The sequence below is a fragment of the Eutrigla gurnardus genome (genome assembly GCF_963514095.1).
Source record: "Eutrigla gurnardus genome assembly, chromosome: 15".
Taxonomy (NCBI): Eukaryota; Metazoa; Chordata; class Actinopteri; order Perciformes; family Triglidae; genus Eutrigla; species Eutrigla gurnardus.
Window position 1 is genome coordinate 1957028 of NC_139938.1, and position 23170 is coordinate 1980197.

At 44.9% G+C, this 23170-nt stretch overlaps 1 protein-coding gene across 2 annotated transcripts; it reads right to left on the reverse strand.

The window, feature by feature from the left end:
* Nucleotides 1-263: 263 nt before the first annotated feature.
* phldb1a (pleckstrin homology-like domain, family B, member 1a) lies at nt 264-22852 on the reverse strand. 2 transcript variants are annotated; one of them, XM_084029299.1, is made up of 25 exons: nt 22724-22852; nt 20708-20806; nt 19954-20077; nt 19338-19508; nt 18070-18195; nt 15818-16803; nt 13357-13593; nt 13122-13253; nt 12834-12971; nt 12149-12277; nt 11055-11210; nt 10829-10939; nt 10639-10728; nt 10378-10512; nt 9872-9994; nt 9565-9726; nt 9259-9399; nt 8555-8653; nt 8398-8476; nt 8061-8205; nt 7628-7718; nt 6448-6594; nt 5152-5371; nt 2137-2222; nt 264-1514 (listed from the first exon to the last, which is right to left on the reverse strand). In XM_084029299.1, exons 1-25 carry the CDS (start codon nt 22724-22726, stop codon nt 1374-1376), a joined length of 4071 nt encoding a protein of 1356 aa, XP_083885425.1. In that variant the 5' UTR covers nt 22727-22852; the 3' UTR covers nt 264-1373. The 2 variants fall into 2 exon arrangements, with proteins under 2 accessions (XP_083885425.1, XP_083885426.1); XM_084029300.1 differs by lacking the exons at nt 9565-9726; nt 9872-9994; nt 10378-10512 and having other exon boundaries at nt 22724-22851.
* Nucleotides 22853-23170: the final 318 nt, after the last annotated feature.

Consider the following 23170-nt stretch of genomic DNA (forward strand, 5'->3'; position numbering starts at 1 on the left):
AACGAGCCACTTAACTAACAAACCCACCTGACTGCTGTTATGCAAATAGAGACGCGGCAGTGTTATAAGTGCAACACCTATTGTGTGCTCTCACTTAGCGGCTCGTGAGGGCGTATGAGATTATTTAAAGAGAGCTGGTAATTAACGACTTGTTTGCCAGAAACACTAATGAAGGAAGCAGGAAGTGGGTTACGCCTGAATGTTCTCGGTTTAACCAATTTGTCAGCAACAAACCAGTTTATCCCACAAACAAACAGATGCATCATACATTTTTTATTTATCACATTTACATGGTAGTTTTACAATATCATTATAGGACTTTCATTTATGACTTTTGTTAAAATGCTTTTAAAATGTTTTCTTTATATTTATGTAAAATAAAGGCAGATACATGCTGTGTTGTATGTCTGAATAAAACTTTAGAGTGATATTAATAGAAATGCACGAATACCTGGATCAGGTATCGGTCTGATATCGGATAACATTATTTTAATACATAACAATTCCATACATTTAAAGCTATGTATTTATTAGTTAAGTTTTGTTTTACAAAGTTAAGACAATAATGTTAAAGTCGAGCCCTAAACATGAAAGAATGATCCCAGTCACCAGTGAGCCATACAGCTTATTGATTATACACTGGTATTTATCGGCCGACATCCAAAGCACAGGTGTCGTTGTCGGGACTGAAAAAGTTGGACCGGTGCATCCCAATATATTAACATTTATAGTGTAAAAATTGGACAAAACATTACATAAAATATTTGGCACCAAGTAATGTTTAATTTTAGAATATATGTTTTTTTTTTTTAAATATCTTTGAGAGTATTTGCTACTTAAATTTGTTTACCTCTTAGTGTTTTAAAATATCAAGAGATTATTTTTTTCATCTGAGAAAAACAAATGACAAAAAGTACAAATGTATCAAAAAAGTGGGGGGGGGGGGGGGGGGGGGGGGGCGGTTAGAGTGAAAACACTGCATGCATAGATCGGCTTCAGAGGTGTTCTTCCTGAAACCTCGGAATAATATTGTAATTAATGACAACCAGCCAGCGATCTAACTGAGGGCTCCTTTCATAGATCCGTCGGCAGGCTGCTAAATCTATCTGACTTCTCCAAGCGGCTGAAAGATAAACTCACTAATTGTGTAAATGCACCTCTGTGGTTATTAAGCCCTCATGTGCTGGAAGGCATCAGGCTTCTTTACGAGGACGAGTCGTCTCTTCAAACGTCCACCTCCTACACACCAGCCAGTCTTGTACCTGCTCTCCGGCAGGCAGCAGCTCAGGCCGGCTTGCAGGTGTCTCGCTCTCTCTCTCTCATGCTCGCTCGCTCAGTCCCTGTCATCCTCCAAGCCGTCACCCAGGGGTCCCTCAGCTCATGAACTGTGTGTAGCCCTCGGCGCCTGTTACTATGACATCCATCCAGATCCTCATGGCCTCCGGAGACGGGGCCACCATGTAGTAGAGGCGGTCATGGGTTTTCACACAGAAGGTCAAAGACGGATTGGGGCTCTGGAGGATAACGGGGGAGAGACGGGGAGACTTTTTAGGTTGCAAGCTGCACCTGTTGCATCTTTGTCCTTTGAGACATTTGTCAGAAAAACAAAATATATAACCGCATATACTAACAGTTTAACCTTTATCATGGCCTCTAATATACTGCACCTTTGGGAAATAAGACAATAATAATAATAATAAGACAAACTAGTTCAAATTAAGAAAAATGAAAAAAATAAAAAAAATAAAAATACAACTTCATCCTGTCTAATCTTTCCATCTAAAAACATTCCCATCTTTATCTAGATCAAACACCAACTTTGGCAGCCGGGCATTTTAGTTAAGTCAAGTGTTTGATTGCTGTTCACAATGAACTTCTGACAATATTTCCACAGTTAACACAAATTGTGAGTGACTACAGAAATGTAGCTTTATTCTAAAATTAGTATAATACCATTTTGATGCAAAAAAAAATAATTAGATGTTGTTAAAACAATGTTTAGAATAGAGAAATGTTAATCAGCATCATTTTGGAAACAAATCCTTCAGATTAAATTCAACTACTGATACATTTAAGAATGATAAACAGCCATACTACGTTCCCAGTTATGAGTAACGGAGAAAAAGCGTCGGTTACCTTGGTGGCGCTGCGTAGGTGATCGTAGTAAACCTCTTCAATCGCCTGGAAGTATATGAGTCCTTTCAGCTTGGTCTCATGCTTGTCTGAGCAGAAAAAGGAAAAAACACATATTAAGATACATTACATTACGTCTTTTACTGATGCAAGACCTCTGTCAGCCCAAGCAGACACACAATCAGCCAGTGATGTGGGATTCACTTCACGCTTGTCTTTGGGAAAATAATTAGAGGCAGTCTTTTCTTCTTTTTTTGAAACAAATATTTCATACAAACTTTTTGAAAGTAGATAAGTGGTCACAAATTATATTTAGATTTTGCAACATTCAATTTCAAAACGTGGCCTTTTCATTTGTATTTTAACTATTTGACACAAACAAATGAAGTAATCTAAAACAATAAAGTAAGCTGCACGTTTCCTCAAATATCTGTTTGGAAATAAATATTTCAGAAACCGAAATAAAAGCACAGAAATGTTTTCAAACAGAAGATAAATGACATGCAGAGAAACGGAGCAAAGCCGTGTCTGATAGATAAAAGTGTCAGATGCTGAGCAGAAAGTAAAAGTCATAACTTATCCAACATATGATGTGTGATTTTTTTTGATTTCCTGTTTCCAGTAAATATACTTGTGGATGAATTCCCTCATCCTCTTCTGTCGGCGATGACTTGAATGAAAACCAATCATGGCTCACAGGAAATCTATAGTGAATTGTATTGGAGTTTTTGTGCTTTAATTAGATAACTTTAAAGAGAAAATGTGTATAATTTGACAGTTATTTAAAAAAAAATCTTGTTTCCAAAAAGAGATAAAATCCTTCCATATAAGTAGTATGAGGAAGTAGTATTAGTAATTTGTAAGTAAAACCGAGGAACTTAAATCTAGATGAAGAAAGCCGACTGAAAAACAGCAGAAAGGTGTTTCTCTTTTTTTTCCAGCAACACACAACCCATGAATAGGTATGAGCAGCACTGTATCGCAGACGAAAAGTTAATTAAAAGTGCGAGTCTATTTCAAGCTGTGCCTGAAGTCTTTACCATCCTATTAATTTGACTTGTTTTCTTCAGTCGTACTTTCTGGATCGTCTCTCTTTTCCCTGCCAGCGAGGTTCAATGCCTTTTTAAATCTTAAAAAGAAATGCCTCTCTTTTGTGTATCAGATCACTTCAACGTTTCCCTTCCAGCAGGTCAGAGACTCTGTCCGGTTGTCTGGATTCTCTACTCACACAATATCTTTGAGTGTTGGAGTCGTCACACTGAGGAGTTTGGGAGTTATGTGTCGGAGGAACCTGAAGCTCATTGAGCGGATGGGTTCCTCTCGTTGGGGGCTAAACTGTCGGCATTCAACTTTCCTCACGTCTAGAAGATGAATTTTCTTCATTTCAAAGTCTCTGGTTTCCACTCTCGTTCAAATAAACTGGTCTTTTTTGTCTCGGCTGGGAAACAAACATCCAGCTACGATTAAAGGCAACCTTTTTGAAACACGTCTGACACTTTTGCCCGCGTTCCCTTTTTCCATAAGTCAAATCTGCTTAGTAATGAGATAAATGTTTTTGAAATGTGAGTTTCGTTTTATTAGTCACGAACAAGCCAGGAGCTAGCCTCCTCCCCAAGAAAAACACATCTAGAGAAAGCATTGCATCTTATTTCATCACCATCATCACCATCATCTTCGTCAGGAGTTAAGGGGGTGAAAAGGCTAGGCAAGTGAGCGGGTGGGGGGGGGGGGGGGGGGGGGGGGGGAGAACGGGGCGACGGTAATGAAAATATACTTTGATTCTATTTTCAACTTGATTGTAAAATAATAGTCTCAAAAAAAACCACGCTCATGAATTATTGAGGAGCCGAGCTGTTCTCGTTTCAGATTCGGGGGACGGTCTGATAGGCGTGAATCCCAAACTGACTTTTAACACACAAGGACGGAGAAGGCAGAGAATTCCACTTAGTGCAGCTTTAATTAGTGTTTGCTTCCAGATGAATAAACACCGGTTGGGACAGAAGTCGGGTTTTTATTGAAAAACAGGGTAAAGAGGGCGACGTGTGCGTTTCTCAGAAGAGCCTCGGCACTGCTGTCGGCTACCTGAATAAATCACGTCACGGCAGCTTTTCAACAGAAAGTTCTGAGGTCATGAATTCTACATGTGTGTGGATTCTTCTGTGAGGAGAAGGATTTGACCACTTCAGTCTTTCTGTGACCTGAACAAACATTTGGCATATTAGCACTCGGGAGGGAGGGAGAGAAGTCTTTTTCTTTCACCTAAGTGGCCTTTTAATTTGCAGATTCTGAACTTTGACATGTTGTTACACGTTTTCTGGAGAAAGATGTGCTGTAAAAATAATGTTTGCCGACTTTTGAGGGTAGAAAGAAAAATATCATGACATCTAAACAAACCTGGATTTTTAAATCTGATGCCTGTTTTTATGAACGACTTTTTTATTTGGACTTATTAATATCACTTTATTCTGTGTGATATTATTTGTTTGGTCACTATTTGTCCGTTTTGCGACATCAATGCATTCATGTCATTGTGATATCTGTGTTTCCTGAAAGAGATGTTGGTCCTGTTGGTCAGTATTCATGTCTATATAGGTTTTCAGGTGTAATCGATCTGTTTTTGCTATTTCCACTTTGTGAACAGACCCTGTGAGGATGAAAAGGCTCCAATATGCCCCACTAACTATAACTCTTCCCTTTGCTCTTCTTAAGATGCCCTGACAAACGTTTTCTTTTCATTTCATCATTTTTTCTGCTTTAAGAGCACCTTAATTGTTCCCTAGACTTGCTGCATGTGAAACTAAGTGAGCACTCGACTTCTTCGTCTTTCTCATATTTGCAAATGTTGAACTTTAGCTGCTGCATTTTTCCTCACCTTGTACTCGGTACCAGTGGATTTCTAAAGTGACGGGATAGGAGGCCTTGAATGGTTCCCTGCTATGGGCGCTTGGGTTCAATGAGTAATTTGCTGCTCACAAATTAGCAGTAATAATAACACACCCTCGTGTCATGTGTCCTCACCCGCGTAATAACAGAAGTTCCTCTTGATCCGGTCAAAAACGAACCAGCGTTTCTTCCACGACTTGATCTTGCCGCCCATCTTCACCAGGTGGCCCTTGCACATCTTCTCTGTGAGGATGACGAAGGGGCAGACGTCTATGCTGTGGCCGGACGACTCCACGTGGGCTCGCAGGTCAAACTCTTCCTTGCGGTTTGGCAGATAGCGAGTCATCGGACGGGCCTGTGAAGGAGATGCTTCATGTTGTTTTAATGCAGCGGTGTGAGGTGGAGATGTGTCCGTATGGCTGAGGGCTTTTACGTTTCAAATGGTCAGAAGCAAACACAAGTCACCATGCAAACAATTCAGGTCTCTGAAAGCTGACTATTTAAATGACATATTCATAGTCTCTCAGAGCTGTGGTTTATTGCGTCAAGTGGTTGCACACATATCTTTTACTCTGAGTTTTTTTTGACCACACCTGCCCGACACAGTCATATTCATTTCATAGGTAAAAACTTCTATTTTCAGGTCTCAAATCAAGTCTTTAAGGATTCAAGATTTGAGTCTACAGCAAGTTTCAATGCATAATCCTTGACTTAAAGATCCTTTAACAGATCGTTTTGGCCACTTGGGGGCAGTAGAAGCAACAACACTGACATAAGATGAACCAAACATGTTGTAACATTTGCCCATTTTAAAATCCTGGTGTATAGCAACATGAGCGTTCATTTTGAGTCTTGGTTACAATGCAAGTGGATCCAGTATTCACTGGACTTCAGCTCTTTTTTGGTCTCCACCAACTCCTGGGGGAAATATCTGGCTCTTTTGCTCTGCTGCGTTCACCAGCTATAGTCGCTAACAGTGTCTGTGTGTCGTTGGTAAAGAGCCAGATGTTTACAAAGTCAGGTCATTACACCGTGTGGGTTCTTTCACATGATACACAGTCATTTCATGTATATTATAAAACATATCCGTTCTAACAGCTTTCAATAGGCTCCATTGGAATGAGGTGTATTTGTACTTGACGATTTGAGGATATTTGTTGACTACTTATACCACTAACGACTGGTAATTAAACACACTCCGTCAAGATTAAAGCTTTAATTATGTGTACATTTCACCCCCCCCCCCCATCCATTTTCTCTCTGTTCTTCCTCCCCACCTCCCCTCCATGCTCTTCCTTCCCTGACAATCTTTGATCTTCCCATATTCCCAGCCTCTCTTTATTGTCTCGCCTCTCATCCTCTCCCCCAAGTCTCCCATCCCCTTCCCTCGCTTTCTTCCCGCCGCCCGTCTCCTCCCGCTGCTCCACTGACCTGGGAGAAGTGTTTCTCTCTCATCTTCACCTCCTCCTCCACCAGCCTCAGCCTGTGGGCCGTCTCGTCCTGGAGCCTCCTCTCGGCCTCCTCTCGCCTCCTCCGCTCCTCCTCCAGCATCTGCCGCCGAGCCTGCACCTCCCTCTCCTGGGAGCGTCGGGAGAAGAGACAGAGGAACAGATGGAGAGCAGAGAGGGGAAAACAACGGGGGCAAAAGGGAGACGGGAGAATATGTAAATGGTAGGCAAATATTGCAATACAAAGTGAACGACTGTCAGCGGAGACGCGGGAGAATTCAAGTCCCAATCCAGGGTTTTGTAAAATATATCCCTTAAGTCTGGGTTAGCTTTGCTGATGTAAAATGATCCTTGGCAGCTTTCAGACACTTACATACAGGTCTACTTTGTTTCAACAGGGAGAAGTAATACAAAGGTAAACAACTTCATTTCACCACACCTGGAGCCGAGGGATGGCTTTGATACACGGTGCTGCTGCTAAACAGGAGAACCGGGAGACCGCTGTGGCAACCCAAAGTTATTGCTCATCAACTGTCAGGGGACTTGATGTCATATCATGTTACTGTTTTACAAAATCCATAGTCCAAATTGAGGATTTCATTCAAATTGTGAGTTTATTGCAACGTATTGATATGTTGTATGATTTTATCCAGCCCTGACTCCAAAAACAAAATATGGAGCCCTAAAACAAATCTTGTCTAATGTAATTATGTTTTTAATATTTGCCAGGAATATGATCTATTTCATATTCACTTCTGAAACCAGCTAAAAATGTTCTGTAGAGCATTCGTTACTAAAAAGGGTGAGACAATTACCTTGAGTGGTTGAAACTAGGGCTGCAACATTGTTGATTATTCAGAGAATCATTTTATGTATAAAATGTCAGAAAAATAGGGGAGATGTCCGTTATAATATCCCACTTAACTATCATAACGACACAGTAAAGCATCAATTTGAAAAAAATGGAACTATTAATTGTTTGGCATTTTTGCTTTCAAAATAACAACAAATATGAATAGATTATGAAAATAGAGTAACGTAAGTGCTCGTTTTGAAATCTGAACTTGGAGGAGCTGAAGGAAGTGATGGCACAACTAATGAAAACTGATGTCCAGTCAGGTTAGAAACAACAAAACCCTGCGGCACCAACGTTTGCCACTCACTCGGTTCTCCATCAGTCTGGCTTTCTCCTGCTGCGCCTCCTTCAACATCTTCTCCATCTCTTCTATCCTCTGGGCCTCCAACCCGCAGGCACTACAGCACACAGAGGGAAGGAGGTCTGATGACACGGCCGCGACCAGAAAACAGTTAGCAGACATGCCTGGAAGCCAAACACTGGCAGCAGCAGAAGATGGAGGAGACAAAGGGTTCTTCACCAACAGTAAACCAGGTCTTTGAACTCCGAACTTCACCAAACACTGAAAACTTGAAGAGGTTGGCATGGCAACAGCCGGTGCGCTGGTAGTCGCGGGAGCAGACGTGTAACAAAACATGTTGTCACGGGAACAAAGCGCAATGACCCTTCTCCTGGGAGACGGGGCAGACTTGAGTGTTTCCATGGAAACAGTGCCAACTGCTCATTCTCCAGTCTCTCACCTTTCGGGGGTGCAGGCGGAGTTGCCAGTGGAGACGCTGGTCTCCATGCTGTCTGAGCTCTCCAGGCTCAGGGTGTCGTATGCTTGGTTGCCACTCGGTGGCGACTGATGATGCAGGATGGAGTGATGGACCATGGGAGACAGATCTGTGGAAGCAGACAGGGTGCAGAGACAGCTGTCACAGACCTACAGTGCCCTCTACTGACGGTGTCAAGTCATTGCTACTAGGAGATTCTAATCCAATCCAGAGCATGTTGTAGACCTGACACGCTGGTGGTTCCCAGTCTTCTATGCTGGGTGAAACCCTCCAGCGTGCTACAGAGATGACCATTAAGTACCTTTGCTCTGCAGAGCAACCTGCCTCCTGGAGTCCATGTCTAGTGGGTTTGACATCTCCTTCAGCATTAGCTGTAACCCCTGAAAACAAGTATCACACGTGTAACTGTACTGTACATTAGATTAACACTTTGCATGTGTTACAGCTGATGTGCTCACCTTGGTGGATGCAGTTTTCTCATGGGCGACACCACTGGAGTGTGGCAGTGTGCATGACGCTGCCTGTGCAACCTCACCATCTGATTTGGATTTCAGTAGCTGAGAGAAGACGGAGGGATCTGCTCATTATTTATTCACATTAAAGAGGAAGTGGAAATGTTTTTGCTCCCAAAAGAATCTGACACTTTCTTCTTAATGTGGAAGATTCTTTCAAAAAGCCAAAACTGATATACATTTTTACATATGACTTTATGATTTTTGACTTGCTGCACTCATCTTGGCAGTGGTGGTAGTTATTTTTATGCAAGTACTGTACTTAAGTACAATCTTGAGGTACTTGTACTTTAATGATCTGCTACTTTATTCACTAGTTGTATTACTGATTGTTTCACTGTCATTGTGTGTCTATATGGAGCACTATGCTTCATGTTAGGTAGACTTCCTACCTAGCCCAGTGTGTTTCTACAGGAAGTTATAACTGCTTTACTTTATGTCTGCAGGATCAAGTACTCAACTGAAGGTTCAACTAATTCTCATCATGGCAGAGTTACTGGAACTCCAGAAAAACTACCCTGTTTTGTCCACTAGAGGCCCTCCTTGTCATAAAAATAGGGATAGTTGAAGTTCAAGCCGGTGTGTTGGTTGCACTCTGGCCTGCCGTTAGTGCCTTTTAGCAAGCCACGGCGAGAGCGTGCAGAATTTACCTGACTGTGTCTGCGTGTGGAAAAAGACTTTGCAGGCAGCGGTGGTGGACATGACTGAGGCTCTCCAGCAGCCATGATGTCCTGGTACCAGTGCTCCAGGTTAATAGGAGACATGGCGTTCCTGCTCAGCTCAGGCTGGCTCTGAGGTGATGGAGGGCATCCAGCCAGAGAGGGAGGGGGGAGCAGCACAGCATCGGGACAGAAGCACCAAGAAGGTAGGATAGATAAACATGCAACAGTGCTTTGTTCAGTGGATGACTGACATGTTAAAAACGGGACCCCACCACTAAGGAAAGAATGACAAACCTGCGCAGAGAGAAAGGAGGAAGGACCATATGCAGCTGAGTGGCACGAGAAGGTGGATTCAGAGGAGGCGAGTTGGAATGATGGAGTAGAAGAAGAAGAGGAGGAGGGATTAACTCTCTGCATCCCAAAGATCTGGCTCAGCTGACTGACTGTGATGTACTCCTTCACCGACGCACACACACATTTACAGGACAGAGAGAAGAAAGTGGAAATGAACGCATCTATAAGGAAGATATTTTGGGTCCAGACTTGACAAATCGGAGAGAAATATTAGCAAGTGTGGCAGAAAGCTGGGGGGGTTGTCTACCTCGCAGGGCAGAGCCGGAGCTACAGCGAGGGAGAGGCAGTGGAGAGCAGCGGGAGAAGAAGAGCGAGGCTGCATAGAAGCATTTCCATACATCTTATAGACATCTGAGAGCCTGAGGTACTCCTGCAGCGAAAGCCACAACACAAGGGTGAAACCACGCAGACAGCAACAGTCAACACGGAGGAAAAGTCACGCAAAGCAAACAATAACTCACTTGGTCTCTAGATTTCAAAATGAATATGGATTAAAAAGTTTAAAGGTAATTTTCCCAAGTTGTTTCTTTTGTTTGCGTCATCTTATCCTTCAATTGCAGATAGTGTAACCCTACAATTTAGAGAATGTGCAAACCTCAAACCAACGGCAGCAGAAACCTGACGACCAACGTTCACACTACAACCCTGCTGTTGTTTCTCAGTATTTGCCAACAAACCATCATGCTAATTAAAAACAAAACGCAGTGACGTTTGTTAGGTGTTGTCACAGAGAGGATTCTGGTCGAGGTTTACCTCTTGTAGCCGAACAGGATAGAGTTCAGGGGAGGGGATTTGAGAGGAGGAGGAGAAGGAGGCAGAGGAGGGGCAGGGGCTATGAGGAGGAGCGTCCCCGTAAACAAGGTCAGGTTCGCTGATGTGTAGAAAGTCCTGTTTAAAAAGTTCATCTAAGTTAAAAAAAAAAAAAAAGAAAGAAATCCAGCTTTCCTTTTTGTGCTTCTCCAGATCAGTAAGCACAGATGGTTGTGAGATCATGTCTCACATGTTGCTGCTCACCTCTTTCATGCTGCCATTGGGCTTCGGGAAGTTTCTCCCTCCGGTCAACATGTGGTACCTCTTCTCCAGCGTACACAACCTGTCTTGCTCCTAAAAAAGGCAAAGCAAGCAGGAATGTGGAGGTGCTTTCACAGAGCGCCTATCATGAATGAAATGCTTACTGTATGGGTTGATAATGTGAAAGGCTAACCTTGTATAGCAGCTGCAGAGTCACTGTCCTGTCTGTAGCCATCCTCTCACAGTCTTGAGCCGCCTGGAGCCCCAGCTGCTTCCCCTGGGCTTCCATGGCGGCCATCTTCTCCTGCAAAGCAAACCTGGATGTTACGCTGACATCCAGTCTCACGTTGGTGATCTTATTTTACACACACACACACACACACACACACATGTGTTTTCTGCCACGCATGCATCCACACCTTCCTCTTGGCCACGCTGCAGTGATACTCAGCTCGCTCCTGGAGGAGCTGTGAGCTCTGAGTCTCCTTCTTCTCCTCCAGGCTGCTCTCCTCCTCCAGCTGGCAGAACTCCAGTTCCTCAAACTGCTTGGTCCCAGACTCCAGAGCTTCACCTTTCTGTCCACATACACATACACATGCAGGTTATTCACACACTTTGAAACCAATCAAAGGATGAGGCAGTAATTCATGTTTCTTATTGTTCACAAAAATCCATGAAAAGACCAAAACGGGGAATGATGTATTAATATTGTCTGTGCATCCAAACTTGATTTATCTTATCAAGTGACATTTCCCCTCCTTATGATGAACACAGGCACCGCATGCTGTTAATACTCACTAGCAGGTATTGATCCGCAGTTGAAAATAGTCCCCAATTAAAGCAGCTTCCTCGGTCATTTTAGAAAATACCCTTTTGCCTTTTAAAAATGTTTTAACTCAAGTTTCCATCCTATATTATAGCATTTGATGTTTTCTTCTGAGTGCCATAGATGTCAGAAAGTATTGAGAGATGGCCTGGCTCACGCTGGTGTTTTCATGTGATTTGTTCACAGCAAGAAAAATATACAAAACTCCAGCCTCATCCTTTAATGTCCGAAATGAAGTAACCGCAGCTTTATCCAATCCAATCTGACATAAATCTGCCTGTTAACATGTGGGCATAAGTGACTTGAGTCATTCATAGTAAAAAGCATGCAAACTTTTAGAGCAAAGCTGTGAATGACATTATTGATTATTGCTATTATTGCATTTCCAAGCATCCAGAATGAGGGGATAGCAGAGATTAAGCAGCAGTGGAAATGTGCCGCCGGAGTAGCAAAAGCATCGCTGACTGTGTCGTTACACTTACAACCGTATATGTTCAGTTAATGAGGTGCAACAGCAGGAAAAAGAGGAAATGCACAGTCGGCAGATTTATGAGTAGCTCCAAGTGCTTCAAAACAGAGTCAGTGTTATGTCTGCTGCCCTTTTTCTGTGCAGATCATACACAACTGTGGTATTGGATATATTATAACTCACTGTTGCCAGCCAGTGGGCTGCGTGAGAACACTGACCCTGCTGAGCTGCTCCTGTAACTGTTCCCTTAGAGACAAGGGGCACTTATCAAACTGCCTCTTCAGCTCATTGTACTCATTCCTCTGCTTTTCCAGGGCCTTCCGCTCAGCCGACACATTAGCCCTCCCCTAAAAACACATAGAAACACACACATACGCACGGTTGGGTCCGCACACACACACACACACACACATACACACACACACACACACACACACACACCACCCCGGGGAGAAACAAACCAAAAAAATCACAGATAACTTAAATCCATGCAGCCAAGCTAACAGGCGAAGGCAGTTAAAGTGTTAGACGTATGAAGCAGTTAGGTCGGCAGGTGTGTCGGGTTGCAGGTGTTAAAATGGTACACTGAATCAAACATTTTAGTGTTGGTCACATTGAGCTAAACGCCTCATACATGTAGGGAAGAGTCCCGCTGTTGATGCTTTTGTCTTGTTGGACACTTCAGAGAGAAGACAGTTTGTGCTTTGTGTTTTAGGACAGACAGCTAATAAAAAAACAAAAAGCAGTGCATGTCAGTTGAGATCTGAGAAAACGATATGTGCATTGTTAGCACATTTGGGAAGTAAATGAGTTCATGTCCAATCAAACGCAGATGTTCAAGAACATTCACGTGCAAACTGACGGTATTTACTGTGTCACATTGTTTAGGACCCAGGTGCCCACCTTGTCCTTCTCTTTCTGGGTGGCCTTGTCCAGCTGGCTCAGTTTGAGCTGCAGCTGAGAGATGATTTCATTTTCAGCCTCCACCTGCTCCTGCTCCGCCTGCCTCTCTGCCTGCAGCAGGGCCTGCTCCATCTCCACCTACAGACAAATGTGGAGTCAGAGTCTGACAAGCTCAAGTTTGTGTGTGTGTGTGTGTGTGTGTGTGTGTGTGTGTGTGTGTGTGTGTGTGTGTGTGTGTGTGTGTGTGTGTGTGTGTGTGTGTGTGTGTGTGTGAGTGTGTGTGTTAACCTCCTGTTTGGTCTCTTGTAGTTGCAGCTCCAGTTCACTGACTCTGTGCTTCAAGTCATCGACCCTGGCCAAGATCCGGCTCCTCTCCTCCTCCAGGTAGACCTGCTCCTGACCGCCTAACAGCTCCTCACACTGAGGACACACACACACACACACACACACACACACACCAACTTTGATATATGAGGCATAAATAATGTCATCTGATGCAGGCCTTCATGAATGCGTCTACTACCTCATGGTGTGTGCTCTCTGTGCTGCTAGACTCCTCTCTCTGGTTTTCGTCATCATGCTCTCTCAGCGTCTGGGGTCTGTCTACTCCCTGAAGGGCCATCCCCCCCGCTGTGTCCGAGCAGGCTCCTCTTGCAGCCCCCAGCAGCCCACTCCTCACCACCTCGGCCAGCTCCGCGGCGCTGTCCTCGTGATTATAGTCGGCACACAGGCTGAGGATGGTCTCCAGCCTCTGTCGCTCCTGCAGAAGAGATGCGAGACGTAAGCAGTCGTTCATTATAGATCCTATTGCAGATTAGCTGTAAGTGTCCTTGTGTGACATTGTCCCATTTAGGCAGCTGTCCCTCTGCCACTGGCATGGGACGACTGTAACCTGATAGCAGGAGGGTCCAAGCTGATGTAGTAGGTATCTGAGGAGGGGGGCTCGTAGTAAAACATGTCAGAGCCAGAGTTGTTTATTAGACACTGGTGAGTTTAGGTTTCTGAGATGACAGCACGCCCCGTTGTCACTGGTTGTTTACTCTCTGATCACATATGCTTTCAATGTTGCCCCTTTTAGAGTTGTCATTCTTTTTTTCTTCATCTGGTTTTGTATTTGTTTTCCCTGCCACGTGGTTCCAGCTTGTGGTCAGTCTGTTGTCTCCCATTACTAGAAACAATGTGATGCTTGCTTTGATCGACCAAAATAGCAGCGTAGAATGTGGAACAATAACTAGGAATCTGGCGAGACTTGGAACAATTAAATCCAATGTGTTTATTGTTGTGTCCACAACCACAAGCCCCTTTTTGTCTGGTATATAAATGAATGAGGCTGTTAAAATAACCACTAAAATAATGAACTGTCAGGAAAAAAAAAGATTTCCTAAAATGTTGAACCTTTGCTTCAACTTTAAAATGAATGTAATCTGTAAAGGCAAATTGTATAGATTTAAAATAATTCCTCGACCTCAATATTAATGAAATGTTGCTTTATTGCAGTGCAAATACTTTTAAATTGTGTATCGCCATATAAAACCTAAAATAGAAATGTTTGAGCTCTGTTGCAAATCGACAGTTTGTCCTCCTCCCAGTGGAATTGATGCTAAAATTAACTTTTCTATCACATCCCTTCCTGTCTAGCTCTGCCCTTTAGTTTTCCGAGAGATAAACTGCAGCAATATCCATGTATGTAGGTTGGGTTGAGAAAAAAAATCCATAATAGCTGTGCCAACTGTGCCAAGAGAGCAGTGTGCCACATGTAGGCCATTCATTTCACTGAGAGGAAATCCTCTCTTTGTCTCTGTATCTTATCATCTGTTCGTCTACAGGTGCTCGTTTTTATGTGCTTCTTTCAAGGCTGTATCTGCAATAGCAGCAAACCAAGACTGTAGTCCAAACATAGTTCACCATATGGTATGTGGTGAACTGCAACGGACAGAAGCTAAGAGATGGCCTGATGTGATGGAGCTTCAAGACCAATCATGCAAGGCCTCTTTAAAGGTTGTTGGGTTTTTTTTTGGGGGGGGGGGGGGGGGGGGGGGGGCATGTGATCCTGTTTAGATTTCCTCCCACCACATGAACGCAGCACCAGCGCCTAGAGGAAACATCAAGCGTTTTATCTGTTCATGTATTTGCAGAGGTGATGGCTTAAATGATCCACACGTACTGGATGACTCAAACTGCTCTCAGTCCCAGTCAGACTCATGTTGTCGGTAACTCTCTTATTTGTTACCAGAAACCTTTTGGGTCCTGAAATAGTCTGTGGACACGGAGGGCTGGGAACCCCCACCCCTTCCTCTCCCTACGGTCCCTTCAGCTGTCCGACGCAGGCCAGGGTGGGGGCTGAAGAATGGTGGGGGAGTGTTGTTGGTGGTTGAGGATGGATAACAAGTATGCAGTCTATGATCGAGTGTGGGCACGAATAAGAAAGAGCCTTCAGCCAAGCACGGGCGGCTTTGAGAGTAAAAGTGTTGAGCAATATGCAGCCGCACCCGCCGCGCTGGACCTTAAGACTTGTGGAGGAATGTTCACCCCAAGCTACTCGGGCCACATGGGCTGAGGAGGCCAGCAATGCTCCGGGGAGATGAGCTGGTGGCCGTGTGCCAGGGATTTGGACATGATATCTGAATACAGACATGGTGTCTGCCATGCCAGCAGTCTCAGCACCTCCACCTAACAGTCACAGGGTTTGGTGCTCTGATGGACGGTTAATCTCTTTTTTGCTGTTTATATGCACAAATACAGCTGTGGCTCTGCATGTCATCTTGTTTAGCTGTTTTTCATATATAATGGATTATAGCAGATTTTAAGTACACAGGGTCCACAGGATATAGAATAAACAGTCTCAGAGCGGCAAATGTTTTCTCTATGACTTCCTGAGTGGAGTTCACATCAGCATCTCGTTTCGAGCTGAACCTATCAGGGTTACAATTATTTTCTGTGGTCATATCTGCTGTGAAGTCATATCTAAAGTGCCGATCACTTACCAGTTTCTCCATTTCTTGCTCACGCAGCCTCTCCTCTCTCTGCCAGCGGTGGTATTCCAGCAACTCGTCCTCATTGTCACTGATCTCGGAGATGCTGTTTTTGCGCTCACGGGGGTATGTTTTCATAAGACTCTGTTCCTTGCTGGAGGTCTTTCTTTTGTTCCGAGGGCTAGTAAGAGGAGAGGACCCATGCAGAGAACCCAGGCCTGGCATGATGGAACCACCCAGGCCAGCATACATTGCCCTCATGGCTTCTGCCTTTGACGTCGTTGTGAGCTTGAGGTGGCCCTGGGGGCCCTCTGGGACCGGTTTAACCGTGAAGCCCCGTGAGGAGGAGGCCAAGCCCTGCGATCCTGGAGTCCCTCTGCGGGACATGTAAGGGCTGAGAGGAGGGAGTTCTCTCAGGCTGGTGGACCCAATCGGCTCTGGAGTCCTGAGCCTTTGAGGGACTTCTACTTGAGAGATGTGCTGATCTCGCATAGGACTCGGGGATCTCTTCTGGAGGGAAGAACCTCTTACTCGAGGGCTGGATGGAGCTGTTGAGGAAAGTTTGACTAGGTCCTGTCCTGACCCCCTGCTCGGCAGTGTGGGGCTTGACGTAGCCTCTGCTCTTGCGTTCCTGAGGAGCTTTGGGCTCTCCTGGGCCCTCTGACCTCCACTAGTACCGCTTGAGGCCACAGACAGTGAGGTCCGTGGATGGGGGACGGGAGTGTGGTTGGTAAGAGCGGACCAAGCGGCAACCGGCGGCGTTCTGTTGCCGAGGTTCTGGCTCAGAAAGCTGCTGGTGTTTTCATAAATGGAGTCCTCTGTCACAGAGCCGTTTCTCCCATTGAGCATGTTTGGAGGGGAGGGCTGATGAATCGGCTGTTTACCAAATCCAGCCTTCAGCACCAGTGAGTCCTGGAGGTTCTTTGCTACGCTGCTGATCTTGGAGTCGCCGTTGCTGGAAAAAGACTGCTGGCTCCCGTTCAGGACACTGCGAGAGTCTGCGGAGTGAGACAGAAACACTTGCTCATGAGCATTCCTGTAGAATACAGGAAGAGCACACTCTAGAAGACAGTTGCAACAACACACATATACAAACACGGTGGGAGGTATCTGTCCTGTGTCATCTCCGTCCCAGTCTGTGCTGTATAGAAGGAAGAGGACAGCCCTTAAAAGGACAAATGCAATGCCTGAACACACACAGTGTCCCGTCGGCCCACTTTAAATAGTGATAAATGTCTCCTGTATGAACCAGACGCAGCAGGCGGGATGTTGTGCTCCTCAGTTGTGTTGTAATCCTACAGGGATCTGGAGCTGCTAAATATAACAACTGCATCGGCGCGTACCTCATTCAGAGCAGATGAAATCAGGGCCTGGTCAGGAAAGAGTGGGCCATACACACTGGGCAGGGCGTGGCGGCTCTTACTATACAATCCAGGCACCAACGGCCCAGCCAATAAGGTCAGAGGAGAATGGCTTCTAAATACCATCAACAGCACGAGGCAGAGGTCAAAGCGACGAATGCTCCAGAACGACGGATCTGAATGTAGCCGTAAAACATAAAGGTTACAACAATCCTTTTTCACAATGGGGTCACACCTTGAGCGAAAACCACGGATTGAACTTAATTAGATCACAATGTAGGCCACAGATAATTAGCCCCGAACAAGCTATTTCTGCATCCTGACCAATGCCAGTCAGACTTCGAGACTGATCGCGCTGCAGATGTGAAAATCTGGAGAGCTGGTAAAAATGGCAGCAAATTTGAGCAGCAGAAAACAAACATTACTCCTTTTTTTTAACTTTTGACATAAAAATGTCATTTCTGAGTTTAACAAAAAAAAAAAAATGTAAATTGTGTTTGGTTATCTCTTATTATACGATAACAATTTGTTATGTGAGCACTTAAACATGATAGTCTTAAGAGCTAATCATGTACTAATAATGTAATTCACTGTAACTGATGTGCGACAGTTGTTCAGCATGAACAGGAACTTATGACTGACTTCTTGATTTGTACACTAAGGTAGTAGGAACCCAACTGTGACTGAATATCCATCAGCCCAAAGCATTTGCTCTGCCCAGAATAGCTCCTGAAGAAACTGTGCAACCTTCATACGTACCAGCTTATTTCTGGGGCCCTGATTAGTTATTATTACTAACTGCCTGCGTGCACAGGGTTTGAGCACAAGCTGTGCGACTGGATCACAGTCAGCCGTACAATCATGCAGCCAAGTGTTGCTTCATGATCCCAGCAGGGTATTTACCAGTAGGGAGAGTTCTTGTGGTGCTCGGTCCGTGGCTCCCTCCGGGCAGCATGCTCTTCATCCGCTGGGCCTCCTCTGGATGGTTGAAGCGGAAAAAGGTCGACTGACCAAAACACAGCATGCACCCTGCCAGGTGGGAAGACGGAAAGCTGTCAGTGATAAGTTCACATATTCAGAAGTGGAAAAGTATCACTCTTTAATACTATCCATTCATTATTGCTGATGTAGTGTGTTAAACACGACTTGGAAACAGGAGTAACGTGTGACAGACAGGAAAAACAACTCAGCAGATCCACTCTTGTTGTGATTTGACCTCTTCGTCCACCAAGTGTAAGACTTTAACCTGACATGAGTGAAGGACTATTAACTCACGTGTAATTAACCAAATCAAGTCAAATCAACTGCTCCTGCATTTGCTTTTCCAGCATGTCTGATATATTCCCCGAGAGTCGCTGAAGTTTAGTTTCCAGGTCTTGATATTCCACAGACTTCGGTATTTATGTCATCCTCTAGAGTGACGTCAAAGGTCCACACGGCTGCACTGTTGCTGTGTATGATAGAAATGAAGCATTCCCCTCCATTCCGGGTCGTTTTACTCTTCTTACACGAGTCCTTTTGAATGAAGGCTGAAATATTCGTGTTCAGCAGCTGCTGGCTCCGACACGGCCGCCCGCCGGCCTCGAATGACGCTGCTGGCTCGGAGCCCGAGAGGGGCCTGAGGTGGGCGGGCCTTTTTAATGGCCGCTAGGCTTGTTAGTGTTATTTTTCAGTATGTACTACTGAAATGTCCTGGCCGCTTCAATACGTCATCAGAGTGGACGTCAGTGTTCAGCCAAAAACAACCAAGCAGGTGTGTTGTTTACTAGCATCACCGGCTTAGCTTAGCATTTTAGCATGCAACGTGTGCTAATTAGCACTAAACACAAAGTATAGCTGGTCGGAATGGAATTAGTTTTGCTGGCATTTAGTCATGAACAAAAGTAGTGGAGAAATGAAATGTTGACCTGATGAGCTGTGGCAACAAAACGTGAAGGGATCACCAAGTTTAATACAAGTCATCCTCAGGGAGACTACTTTTTTTTTCATTGTAAGAAAAAAAAAACTTCAAACATCAACCTTATATGAAAAGTCATTTCGAAAGTCATTAGGATCCATCCTCTGGGGATGAAGAATGTCTGTAAAAAATGTTTCTTTTTTCAGTTGGTCAATTGATATAAGATGCAAAAAGCAACAGCTTTAACACGATCAGTAACCCGTGGCGGTGCTACCTTGTGTCAGGCGGAAGGGTTTGGTGATGGGCAGGCCATCGGCGGAGCACTGGTTTCCACATGGGAACAAAGTGATGCTGTCTGCTTGGTGCTCGATGTAGCAGTGCTGAGCTGCGATGCCGGGGCCCTGCAGAGGGATATCTGTGGCCCCGCTGCCCAGCGTGGTCCTCCCTGCAACAAGAGAAAACATTTCCTGCGTTACACGTGGACCTGTGAATACTTCTGTGGAGTATTCTTGGGTTGCGGTTGGAGGTGCCGGTGCCGTTTCAGGTGTCAAGGGCACAAATGGAGTCACGCCTGTGATTGAATGTTGAAAAACAGGTGTCAGTTTCAAGAGGCACCACTTGGCCCCGGCAGATGAAAGGAATCTCGGTAGGGGAAATTAACTATTTTCTGTGTTGTTATTTGATTATCTTGTATTTACGACACTGTAACACTATTTATTCGTATGTGATAGCACAATGTACATCCCAGAAGGGCTTTCTCTTTTCTCTTCCTCTGTGGTGTCTCAGCTCAGTGGAAGACAAGTGGTGCAAGAAAATCCCAGACAGGAGTGTAATTACAGCTGTAGTGCAGTAACAACATGATTAGGAGGTAAGGTGTCATCGCTTTTCACCTTCCAGCAGTGGTAGCAATGTGATGGCTGTGCTCAGGCGTCCACTTCCCAAACTGACCAGGTGGGGGCGCTCTGCCTGGACTTTCAGGGACTTGCCTGTCTCAATCAGGTCTAAAGGAGTGCTCTGTCAAAACAAAACCAATTGGAAAAACAGCATGACATTATTCGGACATTTATAGGTTACTTTCAACGCAGAGCATATTGATTTTAACACTCAAGGGAGCAGCAGTTATCAAATCTACCAAAGAGAAAACTATGAGTACGAACAGTTAAAGGATAAATATTAAAGTGCTCAAATAAACTCACAACCTCACAACTTAGACAAACCTCGTGTATAAACCAGATGTGACTGGAAGACTTGTGACTTATGATTGTGATGAAAGATTGTTAGAAATAAAGAGGATTACAACATTCAGAGACCTTATCAGAGAGAAAGACATAGAAATGTCCATATGTTTACATTTGAAATGTGTAGAATTAACATATACTGTAAATATACATGTAAACGGTATATATTCATATTCGTATTGCAAGAACAAATTGGCAGATTCGTTTACTCGATGTGAAGCTATGGTTTGTTGCTAAAATCTCATTTTTAAATAGTAAATTCTGACACAAATAATTGACTTCTCAGGTATATTGACTGACTCACAGCAGATTTATAATAGTAGCACACTTTCTCATGATTTAGCACCTCCGTTACAGATTCAGCTGTAGATGATGGTCGCTGGTCCTAAAGTAAAAAATGAATCACCTGCAGGATCTGGTGTGTCTGCCTCCCATGCTCCACTCTCCTCCTGCTCACGCGGTCCATCTCGTCTGGACTGTCAGACTCATCTGACGCATGAAGATCCTGAAGCAAACACACACATACAGAGAGAGAGAGAGAGAGAGAGAGAGAGAGAGAGAGAGAGAGAGAGAGAGAGAGAGAGGGGGAGAGAGAGAGAGAGAGAGAGACAGAGAGAGAGAGAGAGGGAGAGAGAGCGAGCAGGGCATGAATGGGAGCACTGGGAGCACTGCTACTACAGTTGCACTACAATGGGAACAGTGCTTTCCTTAGAAACCTCCTGCCCCACTTATAAGCCCATGTGACCAAAGCATTATACTGGGTAATTGTTTCACCAAAGAAGCCAGATAAAATGATCCGTCAAGATGATTTATGCCTCAATCTCTGAGAGATGACTGATTTTACACATTTGACGACGGCCTGCTATTACGCGAGCTGCGTCACAATTGTACTTTTGCAATGTAGCGCAAGGTATGAAGGAGCTCTCAGGTCAGGGGTCACTGCGACTCATACGGCTCTTCCAACCACACACACACACACACACACACACACACACACACACACACACACTTGCGTGTTTGTAGGCAGATGCTGCAGATTAGATCCGGCTGTCTGCTCGCATCAGTTGAGAGGGAAACAGGACCAGACGGACCTCAAACAATCGCTCACAGACACATAAGCAGCCCAGATGAGTCATGAAGTGTTTTTCTACTAAAAGCTGGTATCCACGTCCTTCTCTGTCGGCCACTTTGGTTGCCTGCCTGCCTGCCTGCCTACTATCTAGTCTCTGTTTTCTACCATAACCACATGTGAATGAACTGGAGAGATCTCTTTACTTTAATGATCTGATTAAGGAAGTGCTGGGCCACCTTAAGCCCCCCAAACAGCCTCAGCGGTTTTTGAGTCTCTACTGTACTACTGTACTCTACTGGAGGGACCAACGGCGTCTTTCCAAAAGATATTCCTTTATTTGGTGCCTTGATGGTGGTGGTGGTGGAGTAAGATGTTTGTCTGTCAGTCCAAAATCTGTTCACCCGGGGATGAGATACAGAGTCCCTGAAGGCAACAGTATATGATTCACATCATGTTCATACAAGTTCAAAGCGTTCACTAACACCTCTTAACCCGTGCTTCTCATTTATTCTGCTTCCCCCTTTTTAATGTCCCACCAGGCTCAGGAAATGACCATATCGGCCCATTTGAACCTCCTGTTGCATCAAAGACAAAAGCTTGAGCTCATGCTGACATCATTTATCATGTCAAATTCAAACACCATCCACAACTGCTGTGCCCCAACTTTACTCCCCCGGGTGAGACAACGGGGGCGTTCTATCTGCTGTCTGATGTAACGGCCGACGAAGCTGCCGCGTGAAACCACACATATCTGACAATCCTGTCAGTGTGTGGGTCTCGGAGGACCCGGTGACACGGAGAACAGACCGTCCCCTCTGTTCCCCGCTGACACTGGACCCCACACGGCCCGCTGTCAGCCCACTGGCTGTCAACACTGGCCCTCTTTGAGCCACGCAGTCAGAAACAGGACGGGAGAGTGGGCAGGGCAATGAGTCTCCGGCTGTCTGACTCACACACACACACACACACACACACACACACACACACACACACACACACACGTGTGCACACATATGCTCCTGCTCCCACAAGCCCCAGTGATTTGACGTACACACCCAAGCCGGAGAATAGTTTTAGTGCTCGCAAATGCAGGGCTTCCACTGTAACCTGTGATTATGGGGCAGTCATGCCCTTCAGAGTTGCTATGAGCTTCTGAAAATAGACACCGCCAGCCACACAGTCTGGGCTGCTACTGTTAAAGGGAAACGATTTCTGCCGAGAGTGAGCAACTGACTTTTTAAAACGACGGATAAATAAATGAGTAAAATGTTATTTTGTAAAGGATAAGATACACGTAGGCAAAAAACAACTTTCGACAGTTCACTTCCCTGACAGGCATGCAGCTCTTACCATTTCTCTACTCTTGCAAATTCAAGGCAACGGTTAGATCCATGAGTCTGTGTTAGTGGCGTGTCAGTCGGTAGAGTCCACGTTGTTATTTACGTCTTGCTCCCAGCTTTCTTCATTCACTCACTGAGTTCCTCTGCTACCTCCCTCCTCCTCCCCCTTCTCCTCCCATCCCGGTGCAGAGTTACAGAAGGGGGGACCCGGCGTCGGCACTGCGCTCTAAAAGGTGCTATTACATCTCACTAAAGTACATGTGTTTTCCTTTTGTCTCATTTTTTGGCAGGTAAACCCCACGAGTATGTTTCAAAACAGCCCATGTTAAGGAAGGCACTGGGGTCAAAGTCTGGATCCTCTCAGGTCCTGAGATGTTTTCACTCCTACAGGATTTCCATTGATGGAAAGATCAGCTGGACCGCACCAGATGATCAGAGGAAGAGGCTGCAGACCAAA

What these genes read in the sequence shown, in the direction of transcription:
- phldb1a (XM_084029299.1), bottom strand. An exon ending in ACCCTTCCGCCTGACACAAG is followed by an intron (nt 18,196 to 19,337) that starts GTAGCACCGCCA and finishes CCCACCTGGCAG; the next exon opens with GGTGCATGCTGTGTTTTGGT. An exon ending in AGCAAGAAATGGAGAAACTG is followed by an intron (nt 13,594 to 15,817) that starts GTAAGTGATCGG and finishes TCTCTTCTGCAG; the next exon opens with GAGCGACAGAGGCTGGAGAC.